Raw genomic sequence first — 19,014 nt, forward strand, 5'->3', positions numbered from 1 at the left:
GCCTTTCCAGAGGTCTAGTTATTTTTAAAATTTTCACCATTTCCTTGGAGAGCAAGTTAGCAGAGCACTGTCATACCACAGGTCAGTTGTCTCTCATACTTTGCTGAGGTAGCTGCTCTGGAAAACCATTCGGCAGTTTCATTAAAACTAGAACATACACTTACCATATGACCTAACAGTTAGACTCCTGGGCATTTATCCCAGAAAAATGAAAACCTGTGTCCCCACAAAAATCTGTACATAGCTGTTTGTAGCAACTTTTTTTGGAATAGCCAGAAGCTGGAACATACTTACTGGCCATTTATATATCTTTTTTGGAGAAGTATCTGTTCAGATCTTTTGCCCTTTTTAATTGGTTTCTTTTTATTATTGAGTTATAGGAGTTTTTCATTTGTTCTACATACAAGTCTTTTTCAGATACATCCTTGTACCATCTTTGCAACTTCCTCTGTATCTATAATTATTTCAAACTAGGGGCAGCCCGGGTGGCTCAGCGGTTTGGCACTGCTTTCAGTCCAGGGTGTGATCCTGGAGGCCCGGGATCAAGTCCCACATCAGGCTTCCTGCATGGAGCCTGCTTCTCCCTCTGCCTGTGTCTCTGCTTCTGTGTGTGTGTGTGTCCTCATGAATAAATAAATAAAATCTAAAAAATAATAATAAAATAAAAATCTTTAAAAAAATTATTTCAAACTAAAGAGTTCTTTCAAATGCTTAAAATGAGGTACACAGGTACACCCACAACTGGTGAAATCTGAGTAGTCAGGCTACATCATCATCGTGATTATGGTTTGTACTGTAGTTTTACAAGATGCTGCCATTGGGGGAAACCAGGTAAAGAGTACTTAGGATCTTTCCTACAACTAACTGCATGTGAATCGCCAATTACCTCAGAAGTTTAAAAAAGTCTTTATATCATATGCACGTTAATACTCACCTACTAGATAGGGCTTTGTATTTTTAATTGATGAACTTCTTAGATCAGTTTGAGGTTCACAACAAAATTGAATACAAGGTATAGGGATCTCCCATTTACCCCCAGTCCCCATACATGCACAGCTTCCCCCCACTATCAACACCCCCACCACAGTGGCACATTTGGTACATTTAATTATTAAAATTTTTTAATTAATGCATAAATGCATTTTAAGTTGTTGTTAAACAGTAATTAAAGCTTCACATACACAGTTCAACTCACTTTGACAAGTACCCCTCAAACCTAGTTTCCATCTCCCCAGTCCAGATGATACGTTTCATATTTGTTTGACTACAGTTCTGGTTACTTTTCTATCCAGATGTGAAATGTTATTCAAACTTAATTCATTTCTCCAAGATCTAGATAACACCAAAAAGCTTCTAAAACTTCATGCCCAATTCTCCACGCTTGCATGCATCACACATGAGCAAGGCTCTAAGCCACCAGAGACCATTTCCTTCCTTTAAAAGATTAAAGTATTAATTTGTTCTCTTTTGAACTCACTAGATTAGCAGAGTATGTCTCTACAGCATTCTTCAGGGATGAACAAAAAGGAGAAACTACCTCTATTCCTAATGACTTAAATGCAAAGGAATTATTTAAAGATATTTAAGTAAAGAAATAATTGATAAACCTGTAGCAACATCAGTAGCTTGAATCCAGATTATATTAGCTTTATACAAATTGAAATACACTTTTTATTTTTTAATGATTCCAGAAGAGAAGAAAGCTATGCTGCAGGAAATAGCTAACCAGAAAGGAGTATCCTGTCGAGCTCAAGGCTGGAAAGTTCACCTCTGTGCCGCTCAGTTACTACAGCTGGTAAGTAGAGTTCTAGCAGTTATGTCCTGCTGAAGAGGGGAACAGATGCTGGAGGCATCTCAGTTCTAGAGTGTTCCCTTTTGAGTAATTCTGAAGCATGACCAATTAACGTGGGTCATGCAGAATTTATATGTATAATTTATGATATAATATCATAATTATTATATCTATCCCATAGATACAATCCAAACATATCTTAGTCTGGTACCCAGAACCAAAGTACATTGAACAATAAGACCTACAGTTAAGGTTCAATATTTTGTATTGCTGTGAATCTAAAACAGAGAGACTCAAATGGCCTAACTGTAAGCCCTTGCTCCCCACCATACTCCTTATCACAGGGACCAGGCTCAACTCCCACTGCTTCTTGATTATTGGGCTTTAGGTCCCTGCCAGTTTACAATATTATTCAAATAAACTGTCACATTCCCATGGTAACCAGGGGACACCTCTCCCTCCCAATACTACAAAACCTGCCTCCTATAGCCCCTGCTTGTTCACTCTGTTCCTGAGTGCAGCCCCTGCATGGCCTTGCGTGCTGTGTGGTGTCCTCCTCCCCTGGGCTGTGACTATATTGACTAGTACACTGCTATTGATCTCATGTGTCCAGTGTTGGGGGGGTGTTTCTGTTTCCATAATCCTAGGGCAGGAATCCTTCCCTCACCATGGAGGTGAAGGGGGAGCAATCAAAACAACAACCTCATGAAGTTTTTCCATCTTTGGAGTAGCAGTGATCTGAAGAACATTGTTATGAGTATCTAAGAAAAAAAAAGTAGTGCCATGGCTACTTATTGTACCTTGGAAAAAGCATGTTTCTATGAAACCTTTAGACTTATTTTTTAGAGCAGTTATAAATTCAGGGAAGTATTTAAAAGTTATCCTTGAAGATGGACCCTATATTATGACAGATTGTTCTATTAATCGTTGTTGATAATTTCCCTTGCTGTACATTAATGCCCTAGTCCTCAGGAGAAGGGATTCTATCACCCAAACAGCCCTCATACCAGTTTACAGGAGTGATTCAACATGGGTGCATTTGCCTGAGGTTAGCAAGGAAGAGTATCTCTGAGGCCATCATACCCTTCCTCTTATGTGTTGCAGACAAATCTAGAACATGATGTTTATGAAAGACTCACCAACCTACAAGAAGGGATTATCCCAAAGAAAAAAGCAGCAACTGATGATGATCTACACCGAATAAATGAACTGATACAGGTTTGACTTAGCCGTTTTCCCTCTGATCATCCAGTTTATGGGATTGTCACTGTACAGTCTTACTTCTCCCATTTCCCTCCCTTTCACTAACATCTTGAGTAAAAACCTACTATTTGGGATGCCTGGGTGGCTCAGTCGGTTGAACATCTAATTCTTGGTTTTGGCTCAGGTCACAATCTCAGGTCATGGGATCGAGCCCTGCATTGGGCTCCCATGCATTGGGCAGGGAGTCTGCTTAAAATTCTCTCCCTCTCCCTCTGTTCCTCCCACGCACTCACCCACCCCCTAGCTCATGCACACTTGCTCTCTAAAATAAATACATCATTTAAAAGAAAAAACAAACTACTTTAGCTTGCATTACTAAGAAAGACCAAAACATTTTTTCCATGTGGAAGCCTCAAAATGGTGTCATTCTATAAGTGAAAAGTTTTTTTGAAAGCCTGGTGGTCTCCTGATTACTGATTGGTTATGATGTTTTATGTTGCAGGGAAATATGCAGCGGTGTAAACTTGTGATGGACCAGATCAGTGAGGCTAGAGACTCCATGCTTAAGGTTTTAGATCATAAAGACCGTGTCCTGAAGCTTCTAAACAAGAACGGGACTGTCAAGAAGGTGTCGAAATTGAAGCGAAAGGAAAAAGTCTAGACCCAGAAGAATCAAGACTTTGAAAACAGAATTTATGAAGAATGATGGTAGGGGTGGGGGGAGGGTTTTGGTTATTCTCAAAATGGAACATTGAAATAAAGGAAGTGTTCCTTAATTCACACAAGAAAGCAGAGGGACCCAGTGGCACAAACGGATCAGAGCTGTTCTGGCGCAGTGAACTCCATTCTCTCTTTCAGGCGTATCCCTCTTAAACTCGCTGTGTCATAAATGACTCCTGATGCATCAGTGTCTGCCAGTTAGAATCAGTGACACAAATGAATGGCTGGTGGTTTTCAGCCTTCTGGTTTATAAACTGTATTTATCTGATGGATTCCTGCAGGACCCATACTGAGCCCGGACTGAAAGTATCCACTTGGACCATCTGTTATCTCTCTACACTGAACATCAAACCTCTTCCCCTCATCCCAGCCGGTTCTTACTCTGTCTGACCTTCAAATGCCTGAGCTGGCCTTTTACAGCAGTGCCATGGCATCGAGAGACTTGCCACATCTCACACTCTAGAGGGTTTGAACTATTAATTCTTGTCATTTTTTTTTAAAGAACCATTTCAAAGTGAAATTGTTATATCGTCTGTCCCACGTGTGTCAGAGTTGGGTTTTTGTGGAGGTTCAGAGCAGGCAACATCTGAAGTTGCTCTGAGATCCTTGTTCTGAAGTACGTTCTTGGTTATTTGTACTTCTGTAGCTGTGTGATGCTGTTAATTGTATGTACCGCACATCTCCAAATGTTAATAAAGGACTCAAAGAGGTTTTTGTACATGAGCAGTTTGCATCTTTTTTATAAAGCAAATCAGTGCTGTGCTGATCACCATGTGAGTGTATATCCTACTGTAATTTCTTACACATTGTTGAGAGTCTACTCTGCTAAAGTTTTGTTATTCCACATAAATGGGTTCCATTTATCCTGGTATTTTGAAGCTGTCACAATGGTTAAGTCTGTTGGCTCTTGGTTATCTTAAGTATAAAACTATTTTGTCCCATTGCAGCTATAAATTGGTCAAATTATAGGACAATTAAGGCTGCAGGAGTTGGGGTGGAGCTGCCACAGAGGGTGGAATTTCTTCACCAGGTTACACTTGCTTCTTCTGAGCTACCTAAATGGTATAGTCTAGGCTTGCTTCCTTTGAGTATAAGCAGGCATCCTTCTCCTTCTAGCTGAATGTTCTTCCTTAGACCTTGTGGTGCCAACTCTGCCTGGAGCTCTCCTCTTTGCTCTGACCTGAGTAGATTTAAGACAAGGAGTCTGTGCCAGTTCTGACCAGGTCTCAGGGACCAGCGCTCTTACTCACCTGAAACAGACTTCTGCCCTGTGTGCCCTAGGCTAGGAGGTCCTAGAAATAATCATGGCTGCTTCACTAGAATGTTTCACTGAGATATAGAGCCAACCTTAAAAGGTGTTATTGGTTGTTTTTGCTAAACACCAGTCTAGTGTGCTAGACTGTTAGAAGAATGTTCTTTTGCCTCCGTTTTTCCTGTGCACACTACTGCCCCAGTCATCTCATGTGGTGTGCTGGCTATGATTCAGGTACTTGGGATCCCACATTATTGACCTGTATTCTCTAAAAGTCACCGCAATTTAAACAAAATTTAGATAACCCTGGTCAAAGGAAGCTTTTCAATGTAGCTTAGAACAATAGCATTTTCAGTATTTCCTTGCCTTAAACAGAAGTTGGGAGAGTCTTGTCTGCATACACTGTGTTGTTTAAAAACAGCTTTATTGAGGATTAACCTACAATAAACTAAACATCTCAAAGTATATAGTATGATAAGATTCGATGCATATGCATGCCCATTTCACCATCACCACAGTCAGGGCGTGGACATCTCCATCAGTCCCAGTGGTTTCTCCTTGTGCCTCTGATTTCTTCTCCTTGCCCCTACCTGCTTCCCCATCTTCAGATAAACATTATTCTGCTTTCTATCACTAGATTAGTTTGCATTGTTTGGAATTGTATGAGTGAAATCATACAATGTATTCTTTAAAGGAGAGACTGTGGTTTCTGTGACTCAGCATAATGGAAATTTATCCTGAGATGTATCCGTGTTTTAGAGTTCATTACTTTCTGTTATTGAGTACCAAGCTCTCCACTGCATGGATGTTCTACAGGTTTATCCATTCACCTGTAGAAAGACATTTGGGTTGTTAGCAGGTTTTGGTTATTACAGATACAAGTGTTCTGTACGTTTCTGTTCTTTATATGGACATGTGTTTGTACATCTTAATTGCTGATATTAGTTGTGCTTTCCAGGGAATTATAAGCAGGAGATGGTCCAGAGACCAAGTAGCTTTTGGTCCAGAAAACTATCATTCACAAACTTAAAGATTAGAGGAATTGGAAATATATTTGAGATAAGACTTGGATTTGGCTTCTGTTCTCTACAGTAGAAAATCAAAGAAACATAAATCTGGGGGGAGGGGGGAGTTTTAACCCATCTGCTTTGTCTAGAAAATCTTTCATATGCTTTTTTTTAAAAAACCTGGATATTTCAGAATCTCATTAAATAGGAAATGCCTTATGGTATTTTATCACAGTAATTATATAGAATCACACAATTTTAGAGTTTAAAAGTTATTTAAAGGTTATATAGTTCAACCCAACCTGTGAAAAAATAGACACCTTTGTAAGGATGTATATTTTATACTTTTATATTGTAAAATACAGCACAGATATAGAAAACTACATGAAACAAATGTATAGCTTCATAAATTTTTTAAAGAACAACTATGAAATTACTACCCAGGGTAAAAAATAGAACTTTGTGTGTCATCTCAGAAGCCCACAACTGCTCCATCCTAACCACTAATCTCTACCTCCCCCAAAATGGCCACTGTCTTGACTTTTTTCAAATAACCAATTCTATTGTGGTATAATTATGTAGAGCAAAATACCCAAATCTTAATAGTTTTATGCTTTTTTGACAAATATGTACACCCTTAGCTAACATCCGAATACAGATAGATGTGACATTACCATAACCCCAGAAAGAGTGCTCCTTTGTAGTCCACACACCTCTGACCCCTACCAAGGTAAACACTGATCTGTCCATTGTCATGATTAGTTTTTCTGTTTGTGAACTTCAGACAAATGGAATTAGAGTACGTACTTATTTGTGTCATAATTTGATGCTCATCCATTCATCATGTGTATCATAAATTGTTCCTTTTTACTGCTGAGTGGTAGTCTATGTGAATGTGCAAGTTTATTCATTTCCTTACTGAAGGACATCTTGCTTCTGGTTTTTGACCATTGTGAATAGAGTGCTATTAATTTGCATGCAAGTTTTGTTTGTTTTCAAATCAGTTGGGTAAAAACCGAGGAATGTGATTGCTGGGTCATAAGGTAAAATTATGTTTAGTTTTGTAAGAAACTTCGGAACTGTCTTCCCAAGTGGCTGTACCATTTTACATTCCCACCAACAATGAATGACAGTTGCTCCACATCTTCTCCAATGTTTAGTGTTGTTCATGTTCTGGATTTTAGCCATTCTAATAGGTATATAGTAGTATCTCACTTTTATTTGCAGTCCCCTAATGACACGATGCCAAGCACTTTTCATATACTCATTTAACATCTTTATATCATTTTTGATGAGGTATCTATTCAGATCTTTGCCCATATGTTAATTAGATTGTTGTCTTCTGATTGAGTTTTAAGAGTTCTTTGTATGCTTAGGATACCAGTCCTTTTTCAGAAAGATATGCATTTTGCAAATACTTTCTTGCTGTCTGCGTCATATCTTTCCATTTACTCACTAGTGCCTTTTGAAGAGCAGAAGTTTCCACTTTAATGAAGTACAACATCAATTTCTTATTTGTGTATGGATTGTGCTTTTGAGTTATATCTAAAGACTCATCACCAAACCCAGAGTCATCTAGATTTTCTCTTATGTTTTGTTATAGAAGTTTTATAGTTTTTTGTGTTTTACATTTAGGTCTGTGGTCCATTTTGAGATACTTTTTATGACAGTGGTAAGGTCTGTGTACATGTTTGTGTGTGTGTGTGTGTGTGTGTGTGTGTGTGTGTGTGTGTGTGTGTATACTTCCAATTATTCCAGTATCATTTGTTGAAAGACTGTCTCCATTAAATTACTCTTGCTTCATTTGTCAAAGATCAGTTGACTGTATTTGTGTGGCATCATTTCTGGGTTCTCTATCCTGTCGATGTACTTGTTTATTCTTTCACCACTACCACTCTGTTTCAATCACTAGCTTTATAGTAAGCTTTGAAGTTGAGCAGTATGGGTTCTCTATTACTTTGTTCTTCACTTTTGTGTTAGCTATTCTGGGTCTTTTGTCTTTTCATATAAATTTTAGAATCTGTTAATAGCTATGAAATACGCTGTTGGAATTTGGATTAGGATTACATAGAAACTATAGATCAGGGACGCCTGGGTGGTTTAGCGGTTGAGCATCTGCTTTCGGCTCGGGGTGTGATCCTGGAGTTCCGGGACTGAGTCCTGCATCAGACTCTGTGCTTAGAGACTGCTTCTCCCACTGCCTCTGTCTGTCTGTCTGTTTCTCTCTCTCTCTCTTTTAATAATAAATTTATTTTTTACTGGTGTTCAATTTGCCAACATACAGAATAACACCCAGTGCTCATCCCATCAAGTGCCCCCCTCAAGTGCAAGTCACCCATTCACCCCCACCCCCCGCCCTCCTCCCCTTCCACCACCCCTAGTTCGTTTCCCAGAGTTAGGAGTCTTTATGTTTTGTCTCCCTTTCTGATATTTCCTACCCATTTCTTCTCCCTCTCTCTCTCTCACAATTAAATAAATAAAATCTTTAAAAAAAGAGGGCACCTGGGTGGCTCAGCGGTTTAGTGCTGCCTTCAGCCCAGGGCCTGATCCTGGAGGCCAAGGATCGAGTCCCACGTCGGGCTCCCTGCATGGAGCCTGCTTCTCCCTCTGCCTGTGTCTCTGCCCCCGCCCCTCTCTCTCTGTGTCTCTCATGAATAAATAAATAAAATCTTAAAAAAAAATCTTTAAAAAAGAAACTATAGATTGAGTTGGGAAAGAGTTGACTTCTTAATAATGTTAAGTGTTCTAGTCCATAAATATGGACACCTCCATTTATTTAGGCATTTTATTTTTTTCAAAAGAATTTTGTAATTTTCTTCATATACATCTTGTACATATTTGATTAGATTTATATGTATTTCATTTTGTGTGTATGCTATTGTAAATGGTACTGTGTTTTTAATATCAATTTTGAATTGTTCACTGGTAGTATACAGGAAATCAGTCAACATTTATATACTATTAACCTTGTATGCTGTGATGTTGCTACTATTAACAAAAGTTCTTTTGTCAATTTGGGGGGACTTTCTACATAAACAATGCATTCTTTGAACAAATACAGTTTTATCTCTTCTTTCCCAGTCTGTATAAGCTTTATTTCTTTTTCCTTATCTTATTGCACTGGATAGGACTTTCAGTAAGATGTTGAGTAAGAGTGGTAAGAGGGAGTATCCTTGCCTTATTTCCAATCTTAGGGATAAAGTCTCCAATATCTCACCATTAAGTATAATGTTAGCTGTAGGGGCTTTTGTAGAAGTTCTTTATTAAGTTGAGGAAGTTCTCCTCTATTGCTAGTTTTCCACAAGTTTTCCATCATAGAATGGATGGTGGATTTTGTCATGTTTTTCTATATCACTGATATGATCATATGAGTTTTCTTTTTTAAAAATGTTTATGTAGTAGATTACATTAATTGATTTTTAAATTATTGAACCAGCCAATCAAACCAGCATACCTGGAATAAATTCCACTTGTTATAGTGTATAGTTCTTTTTACACATTGTTAGTTTCAAGTTGCTGATGTTTAGTTGCATCTCTGTTCATGAGAGATAGTGGTCTATGGTTTATTTTTTGTACTGGTTTTTATCAGGGTCAGGATGATGCTGGTATCATAGAATGAGCTAAGAAGTGTTCTCTCTGCTTCTGTTTTCTGGAGGGGATTGTAGAGAATAGGTATAATTTCTTCCTTAAATGTTTGGTCAGATTCATCAATGAAAACATCTGGATCTGGTACTCTCTTTTTTGGAAAATTAACAGTTATTGATTCAATTTTTAAAATAGATATAGACGTATTTCTCCTTGTATGAGTTTTGACAATTTCCTTCAAGGAATTTTACTGTTTCGTCTAAGTTAATAAATTTGTGGGCATGGAATTTTTTGTAGCATTCCTTTATTACCTTTTTCATGTCCATAGGATCAGTAGTGATAACCTTTCTTTTTATTTTTTTAAAACATTTGAGAGACACCTGGGTGGCTCAGTGATTGAGGGGCTGCCTTTGGCTCAAAGTCTGATCCTGGAGTCACAGATTCGAGTCCTGTATCAGGCTCCCCAGTGAGCCTGCTTCTCCCTCTGCTGGTGTCTCTGCCTCTGTCTCTGTGTGTCTCGTGAATAAATAAATTAAATCTTAAGAAAAAAAAACAAAAACATTTGAGACAGAGGCGCCTTGCTGGCCCAGTTGGAAGAGTATTCAACTCATGATCTTGGAGTCATGAGTTCAGACCTCCATATTGGATGTAGAGATTACTAAAAATCTGAGTCATAATTCAGATAAAATACCTACTTGAAGGTATTTGGAGTATCATATGCTTCACCTGCTTGAAGTATATAATCCAATGACTTTTACTATATTCACAGTGTTGGGCATCCATCACCACAATCAATTTTAGAATATTTTCATTGCCCCCCCAAATAAGCCCTGTTCCCTGTAACCATTACTCTCATTTAGGAGTTTAATCCATTTGGAATTAATTTTTGCCTCTAATGTGAAGTAGAGGGACTAACTTCATTCTTTTGCCTATGGCTTGCCAGTCTTCCTACTACCATGTGTAGAAAAGACTTCTTTCACCATGGAATTGTCTTGGCAATTTGTCGAAGCTAGTTATATATGTGAAGAATTACTTCTAAACTCTCAACTTTTTAGAATATTTTATTTTCAAGTAATCTGTACACACAGTGTGGGGCTCAAACTTAAACCCCCAGATCAACAGCTGTATGCTTTACGAACTGAGCCAGCCAGGTGCCCCTGAACTAAATTCTATTGTTCTGGTTGTCCTGGGTCCTTTGAATTTCCAGGTCATTGTTAAAATCAGCCTGTCAGTTTCTGCAGTGTCTGTCTGGGATTCTGATAGGTATTATGTTGAATCTATATATTTGGCAATTTTGCCACCTTAGTATTAAATTTTCCGATATGTGAACATGGACTATCTTTCCATTTATTTATTTCTAATTTAATTTCTTTCAACAATGTTCTATAGTATTCAAAGTTTTTCATTTGTTAAACTCAGATACAACTGATTTTTTAAATATGGTTTTTATTTATTTTGAAACAGCTTGACTGAAATATAATTCACATACCATATAGTTGACTCATTTAGAGTATACATTTCAGTAGTTTTTTATGTTACATTATTAATTTCTTAATTACAGTAAACAATATATAAATATAAAAGTTGCCACTTTAACCATTTTAAGTACACAATTAAGTGACACTAATTACACTAACATTATGTAAACACCACCATCCGTTTCCAAAATGTTTTCATTACCCCTTTGTAACCATTCCCCCTGCCCCAACAGGGGTCTCTAAACAGTCTCTATGGATTTGCCTACTTTATGTACCTCATGTAAATGGATTCATACAATATTTGTCCTTTGTGTCTGGATTATTTCACTTAGCATAAGCTTTTCAGGGTTCAATCAGGTTGTAGCATGCATCAAAACTTCATTCCTTTTTATAGCTGAGTAATATTCTGTTATATGTATATATCATATTTTATCTATTTTACCTGTTGATGGATACTTGGATTGTTTCCACCTTTTGGATTGTAAATAGTGTTTTAATAAACATTGGCATACAGGTTCAAGTGCCTGACTATGAAGTCAGGCACTTGAATATATATAACTAAAATGATTATATATATCTAAATGATATATATATCTAAAAGATATATCTTAAAATATATCGATATATAACTAAAATGATTTAGTTATATATTTAGGAGTGGGATTTCTGAATCATATAGTAATTCTGTGTTTAGCTTTCTGAGAACTACCAAACTATTTTCCATAGCAACTATACCATTTTACATTGCTAGGTATTTTATTCTTTTGATGCTATTGTAAATGGAATTGTTTTTTGAGATTTTAAAGATTTATTTATTTATTTGAAGAGAGAGCACACATGCCCACATGAGTGGGAGAAGGGACAGAAGGAGAGGGAGAGACTCTCAAAGAGACTCCCCACTGAGCATGGAGCCCAACATAGGGCTCAATCCCATGACCCTGAGATCATGACATGAGCCAAAATCAACAGTCAAATGCTCAATGGACTGAGCCATCTAGGCACCCTGGAATTTTTTAAATTTGCATATGATTTGTTCATTGCAAGGGCACAGATATACAAGTGATTTTTGCATGTGGATTTTTTATGTTGCTGGTTTGCTGAATTCATTTATTAGCTCTAACAGTTTTTTGTGGCATCATGAGGCTTTTCTACATGTAAAGTCATGTCATCAATGTACAGGGATAACTTTACTTCTTCCTTTCCAGTTTGAATGCCTTCCTATTTTCCTTACTTTATTGGTCTGGTTGAACTTCTGGAACTATTTGAATAGAAGTGGTGAGAGCCATCACTGACGTGTTTTATTCCTGACCTTAAAAGGAAAGCTTTCAGACTCTCATCAGTGAGTATGATATTAGCTGTTGGGTTTTTACACACGGCTTTTGTCATGTTGAGGAATTTCCCAACTATTGTTGTTTATTGAGTGTTTTTATATATTAAATTTTATCAAATGCTTTTTCTGTATCAGTTGAGGATTGTTGATTTTATTCCTTTCATTAATGTGATTTACTGCATTGATTATTTTTTAATATGTCACACCATCCTTGCATTTTAGGAACAAATCCCACTTGGTCATGGGATGGTCTTTTTTGTATGCTGCTGAATTTGATTTGCTAGCATTTTCTTGAGTATTTGTGTCTTTATTCAGAGAAATTTTGTAGTTTGTTCCCTTGTATTGCCTTTGTAGAGTTTTGGTATCAGGTAATGCTGGCCTCCAGAGAGTGAGTTTCAAAGTATTCCCTCTTCTTTAGTTGGTTGAAAGAGTTTGCAAATAAGTGGTATTGATTCTTATGTCAACATTTGGTAGAATTCACCAGTGAAGCCATCTCATTCTAGGATTTTCTTTGTTGTGTGAGATATATCATCACCAATTCAATCTCACAACTTACAGGTTATCTTAGTTCAGGCTAGTGTACCAGAATACTACAGAGTGGGTGGCCTAACCAAACATTTATTTCTCACAGTTCTGGAGGCTGAGAAGTCCAATCAAGGTGTTCGCAAATCTGATGTCTGGTGAGACCACTCTTCCTTGTTTGCCAATGATGGTCTTCTTGCTGTATCCCCACATGGAGAGAACAGAGAGACAGAGGAAGCAAGCTCTCTGGTATCTCTTTTTATAAGGACACTAATCCTGTTCATGGGGTTCACCCTAATGATCTAATCACCTCCCAAATGCCCCACTTCCAATTACCATCACATTAGGGGTTAATATTTTAACATATGAATTTTAAGGAGTCAGAAACCTCCAGTCTATAGCATAAGTCTATTCAGAGTTTCTATTTATGTGCAAGTGTTTGGTTGTAATTACTCCTATTTGAAGGTCCTTAGTTTTAGAGGACTGCAAGGCATTTTATTACCTCCTCTTTCCATTCCTTAAAGGTTTCCACAAGCTTTGGCAAATTCACATTATCCTCTTGACTATGTTTTAGAGTGAATCCAGGTATGTCAGTAGATCACCATCAATCCACCTCACCAGCACTTTACATCTTTCTACAATATGTTGACACCAGCACACTGCAACTTGTGTAAATTGATGGGGCAAAGGTTTATAAGGCAGTAGTTGGCTTTTTCTAAGTGTTTGGAGCCTCATAATTAGATATATAAGCCCCTGGCAGTGTTGCAGTCTTAATGTGCTTAATCTCATTGGCTAAAGTCTTTAAAGATTGAAACAGTGAAATACTAGACATTTTAGGGATAGAATAGTTATCAGAAATTGAATGGTCACTGGAAGATGTTTTCTGGAGCCTGTTTGCTTTTCATCTCATGAGCTATAAAAAATCACTGTCATACCTGGCAAAGCTGAATATTTCCACACCATCTGTCAAAGAGGCCTCTCCAAAGGGAAAAGATCAATCGTTATATCCCCACAACAGAATGTATCTTCAGGTTTCTTTTTAAAAAAACCTCCAGGATGTGCCCTGCATACATTTGTGGATTTTGTACATTATCATTGACTCTAAAGGAACACTTAGTTCAGGAACAGGAGGTGACTCTAGGAGTTTTACTGTGAAGCCATAGAAAATTGCTCCATAGTAAACCTTGAGCCATTTAATATATTGTTCACTAGTAATTCTAGTGTTTCCTGAAGATCCAGTATATACCAATGGACTGTGTATAAATACCACATTTATTTGGGGAATGTGTCTTTCTATAAGGATCCTTGAAAAACTGTTCAAATTTGGCAGGAGCCTCATGATGGAAGGTGACCCAATCTGATTACAAATGCAAGGTGAGGAGTCCAAAGAGAGCACTGGCTGGAAGGATTCATTCACCAAATGCTGTTCCCCAGCATCCAAGTTCTCATACACAGGTACTAGGTTCTTTGAGATGAGAGCTATTTTTAGCATCTGTTCAAAGGACCACACTGTTTCCATCTTTACACACAAAGGTTCCAACTGAAGTTTTCACCTTAGAAGGACAGGACTGTCTATACCTAGGCCCATAGTTGTGTAGGTGCCTTCTCCTCCAACAGGCCTCGATACTACCCACTCCCATGGCAACCCTTGCACACCGCCATTTCTTCTTGCATTAATTAGTTTTGGTAGACTATCCTTTTTACTTCTGTAAAATTGATAGTAATGTCCCTACATTCATTTCTGATTTTAGTGATTTGAATCTTTTATTCTGACTCAATCTAGACAAAGGTTTGTCAATTTTGTTGATCTTTTCAAAAAACCAACTTTTAATTTCATTGATTTTCTATCCTCTATATTATTTCTCTCTTTTCTACTGTTATTTCCTTCTTCTAGCTTTGGGTTTAGTTTGCTTTTCTTTTTCTAGCTCCTTAAGATGTACAATAAAGGTTACTGATTTGAGATATTCCTTTTCCAACATATACATTTACAGCTATAAATTTCCCTCTGCGCACTGCTTTTGCGGCATTCCTTAAGTTCTGCTATATCTTCATTTATCTCAAGGTAATTTCTAATTTCCCTTGTTATTTCTTCTTTTGGGTGGTTAAGAGTGTTTAATTCCCATATTTGTAAATTGTGCAGTTTTCTTTCTGTTACCCATTTCCAGTTTCATTCTGTTGTGATTGAAAAAGATACTTTGGAGACACCTGGGTGACTCAGGTAAGCATCCAACTCTTGATTTCAGCTCAGGTCGTAATTTCAGGGTTGTGGGATCAAGCCCTGTGTCTGGCTCAAGCTTAGCTCAGTGTCCGCTTGAGATTTTCTCCCTCTCCTTCTGCCTCTACCCCTCGCCCCATTCATGCTCTCTCACACACTCTCTCTCTAAAAATAAATAAATATTTTATAAAGGGGGAGGGTGCCTGGGTGACTTGTTGGTTGAACATCTGCCTTCAGCTCAGGGCATGATCCTGGGGTCCTTGGATCAAGTCCCACATTGGACTCCCTGCAAGGAACCTGCTTCACCCTCTGCCTGTGTCTCTGCCCTCCCCCCTCTATCTCTCTATCTCTCTCTCTCATGAATAAGTATATAAAATCTTTTTTAAAAATTAAAAGGAAAATTTAAAAAGAGAAAAAGATATTGTGTATGTTTTGAATCTACCTAAGTTTATTGAAACTTGTTTTGTGATCTAATATATGGTCTATTCTGGAGAATGTTCCATATGTACTTGAGAAAGATGTGTATTCTCATGTTGCTAAGTGTTCTGTATCTGTCTGTTAGGTCTAATCAATTTGTAGTGTTCACATTCTCTTTTTCCTTATTCATCCATCTGGTTGTTTTTTGTTTTTAGGTTTGTTTGTTTGTTTTAGTATATAGCCATGAAAGATACTGCTCTGTATTTTGTGTGTGTGTGTGTGTGTGTGTGTGTGTGTGTGTGTGTGGTACCTTTTTTCTTTTTGGCATCAGGGTAATACGAGCCTGGAAGCATTCTTTGCTCCCCTAACTTTTGGAAGAGTTTGTAAAGGATTTATATTAATTCTTCCTTTAACATTTGTTAGAATTCACCAGTCAAGTCATCTGATCTTGGGATTTTCTTTGTGGGAAGTCTTTTTATTGTTATCTCAAATTGCTTACTTACTATAGATCTATTCAGATCTGTTTCTTTTTGAGTGTTGATGGTTTGTGTCTTTCTAAGAATTCATCCATTTCACCTAAGTTATTTAATTTTTTGGCTTAAAGTTATTTCTAGTATTCCCTTATGATTCTTTATGAGTTATGTAATGTTGATAGTTTAATGTCCCTCTTTAATTTCTGATAATAGTTATTCGTAAAAAAAATAAAATAAAAAATAAAATAAATAGTTATTCGTGATTTCAATTTTTCCCTTGGCTAGCCTACTTAGAGTTTTATCAATCTGATTTATATTTTTAAAGAACCAACTTTTGGGATATCTGGGTGGCTCAGCTGGTGAAGCATCCAACTTTTGATTTCGGCTCAGATCATGATCTCAGGGTGGTGAGATTCAGCCCTGCACTGGGCTCTGCACTCAGCAGGGAGTCTGTTTCAGATTCTCTCCCTCTCCCTTTGACCCTCCCCTCCCCAATTCAAATAAATAAATAAATCTTTAAAAAATAAATAAATAGGGATCCCTGGGTGGCGCAGCGGTTTGGCGCCTGCCTTTGGCCCGGGGCGCGATCCTGGAGACCGGGAATCGAATCCCACGTCGGGCTCCCGGTGCATGGAGCCTGCTTCTCCCTCTGCCTGTCTCTCTCTCTCTCTCTCTCTCTCTCTCTGACTATCATAAATAAATAAATAAATAAAAATAAATAAATAAAATAACCAACTTTTGGTTTTATTTTTTTTTAAAGATTCTATGTATTTATTCATGAGAGACCCAGAGAGAAGGGCAGAGACATAGGCAGAGGGAGAAGCAGGCTCCCTGAAAGGAGCCTGATGTGGGACTCAATCCTGGATCCTGGATCCTGGGATCACAGCCTGAGCCAAAGGCAGATGCTCAACCACTGAGCCACCCAGGCATCCCTGGTTTTGTTGATTTTCTCTATTGATTTCCTATTGTCAATTTCATTTATTTCTGCTGTGACTTTAATTATGTCCACTCCTTGTATTAGGTTGAAATTACTATTCTTTCTCTGGCTTCCTAAAGTGGAACCTTACATTACTTTATTTGTAATTTTTTTCTACTATATGTGTTTAGGGCCATGAATTCTCTTCTAAATACTGCTTTCACTGAATCCCAAAAATTTTGAAACTTTGTATGTCATTTTCATTTAGTTCAAAATGTTTACCTTCTCTTCAGACTTCTTCTTTGACCCAATGCAATTTAAATGTGTGCAGCTTAATCTCCAAATATTTTGGGATTCTGCAGCTATCTTTCTGTTACTGACTTCTATAGTATTAAATTTGTTAAGATGTATCTTATGGCCCAGAGTGTAGTTTATTTTAGTAAATCTACTCTGCCATTAACAGTTGTCCCTATCTTGACATTTATAGTAAGCACGTTTTTAAATTTCTCTTTGTTTTTTTTAAGATTTTATTTATTTATTTATGAGAGACAGAGAGAGAGAGAGGCAGAGACAGGCAGAGACATAGAGGGAGAAGCAGGCTCCATGCAGTGAGCCTGATGTGGGACTAGATCCCGGGACTCCAGGATCACGCCCTGGGCCGAAGGCAGGCGCTAAACCACTGAGCCACCCAGGGATCCCCTGATTCCTGCTTTTTTTTCTCATTACATCAATCCATACTTTGATAGTTCGTTTTCCAAGCTGTGTAACAAATTACCATAAACTTAGCAGGTTAAGGGGCTCCTGAGTGACTCAGTTGGTTAAGCATCCAACTCTTGATTTTGGCTTAGGTCATGATCTCAGGGTCATGGGATAGACCCCACTTTGGGGCTCAGTAGAGAACCTGCTTGAGATATTCTTTCTCTCCCTCTGCCCCTCCCCCTACTAACACACATACTCTTTTTCCTCTCTAAAATAAATAAATCTTTTTTTAAAAAAAAACTTAGCAGGTTAAAACATTTATCATTTCAGTTTCCATGCTTCAGGAGTCCAGTATAACAGCTACAGCCTTGATCAGGGTCTCAGAAGGCTGCAATCATGGTATCAGCAAGGGTTGGGAGCTCATTTGAGTCCTCCTCCAGGCTCACTGGTTTTAGGCAGGATTCATTTCCTATTGAACTCAAGGTGGCATGCCTCTCCAAGGTCCAACGAGTGTTTTCCTGGCTTTACAACATCAAAGGGAAGGTGGGTGTATTTACCACATAGAACAGCAGAATCAAAGCAAGCAGAATAGTCTGACTTGCACAGACCTATGGCACTAGCTGGTTAATGATGGTGTTCCTAGAAATGAAATAAATAGGAAACCTACAAAATTCTTACTTGATCTGTATAAGCAGAAAATTTCCAGGTCAAGTGAATAAAAGTCTAATTCAAATTATAAAATAGTCACAGCCTCTCAGTCAATCCCAGACTTGAGCCAGTTCACAGCTCAGGCAGCCCTGGAATGAACAGGGGGCATAGATCTCTTTGAGGAAGGACCTCAGTATTCTACCAAAATTTATATTATTAATCTTTCTCCCAGCCTTCCCCCAAAGGACCTACAGCCATTTATCAGGATAACTGTGTAGGGAGAAGGAAATGATCGACTTCTCAGGGACTATGGGACCTGCTGTGAACAGACATTGACTCCAGGAGACCCAGAATGTCACTGTAGCCCTCTGGTCAGAATAGGAGCTCAAGTGAGTCAGGTGATCAATGGAGTTTTAACTCGGGGGCATCTCCTTGTGGGCCCAGTGGGTCCCCAAACCGATCTTGTGGTTATTTCCCCAGTTCCAGAATGCATAATTGTAGTAGACATACTTGCAGCTAGCAGAATGCCCACATTTGTTCTCCAACCTGTGAAATGAAGGCTATTACAGGGGGAAAGGCCAAGTGCAAAACCATTAGAACTGTACATACCTAGGAAAATAACATATCAAAAACACTTGGCATTACTAGAGGGATCCTTTGAGCTCTCTCCTATGTGGCACATGCAGAAGATGGATGGGTCTTAGGAAATAACATCAGATTATCACAAGCTAAACCAGGTGGTGACTCCAAGTGAAGC

The 19,014-nt window shown here is 38.1% G+C and overlaps 1 protein-coding gene and 1 pseudogene across 6 annotated transcripts in view; one reads left to right on the top strand and one right to left on the bottom strand.

Annotated features, from left to right (window-relative positions):
- SAP130 (Sin3A associated protein 130) overlaps positions 1-4,433 on the top strand; it is an 83,568-nt gene extending 79,135 nt beyond the window's left edge. For all 6 annotated transcript variants that reach the window (XM_025435949.3, XM_025435947.3, XM_025435948.3 and 3 more), the window contains 3 exons: positions 1,692-1,795; positions 2,897-3,010; positions 3,498-4,433. In XM_025435949.3, the coding sequence (XP_025291734.1) occupies positions 1,692-1,795; positions 2,897-3,010; positions 3,498-3,656 (377 nt within the window). In that variant the 3' untranslated portion in view covers positions 3,657-4,433. The remainder of the gene's footprint in view (positions 1-1,691; positions 1,796-2,896; positions 3,011-3,497) is intronic.
- A 7,267-nt stretch (positions 4,434-11,700) lies between these two features.
- LOC112652457 (archaemetzincin-2-like) lies at positions 11,701-14,478 on the bottom strand (annotated as a pseudogene).
- Positions 14,479-19,014: the final 4,536 nt, after the last annotated feature.

Source organism: Canis lupus, chromosome 19 (assembly GCF_003254725.2).
Source record: "Canis lupus dingo isolate Sandy chromosome 19, ASM325472v2, whole genome shotgun sequence".
In the NCBI taxonomy this organism is placed as follows: domain Eukaryota; kingdom Metazoa; phylum Chordata; class Mammalia; order Carnivora; family Canidae; genus Canis; species Canis lupus.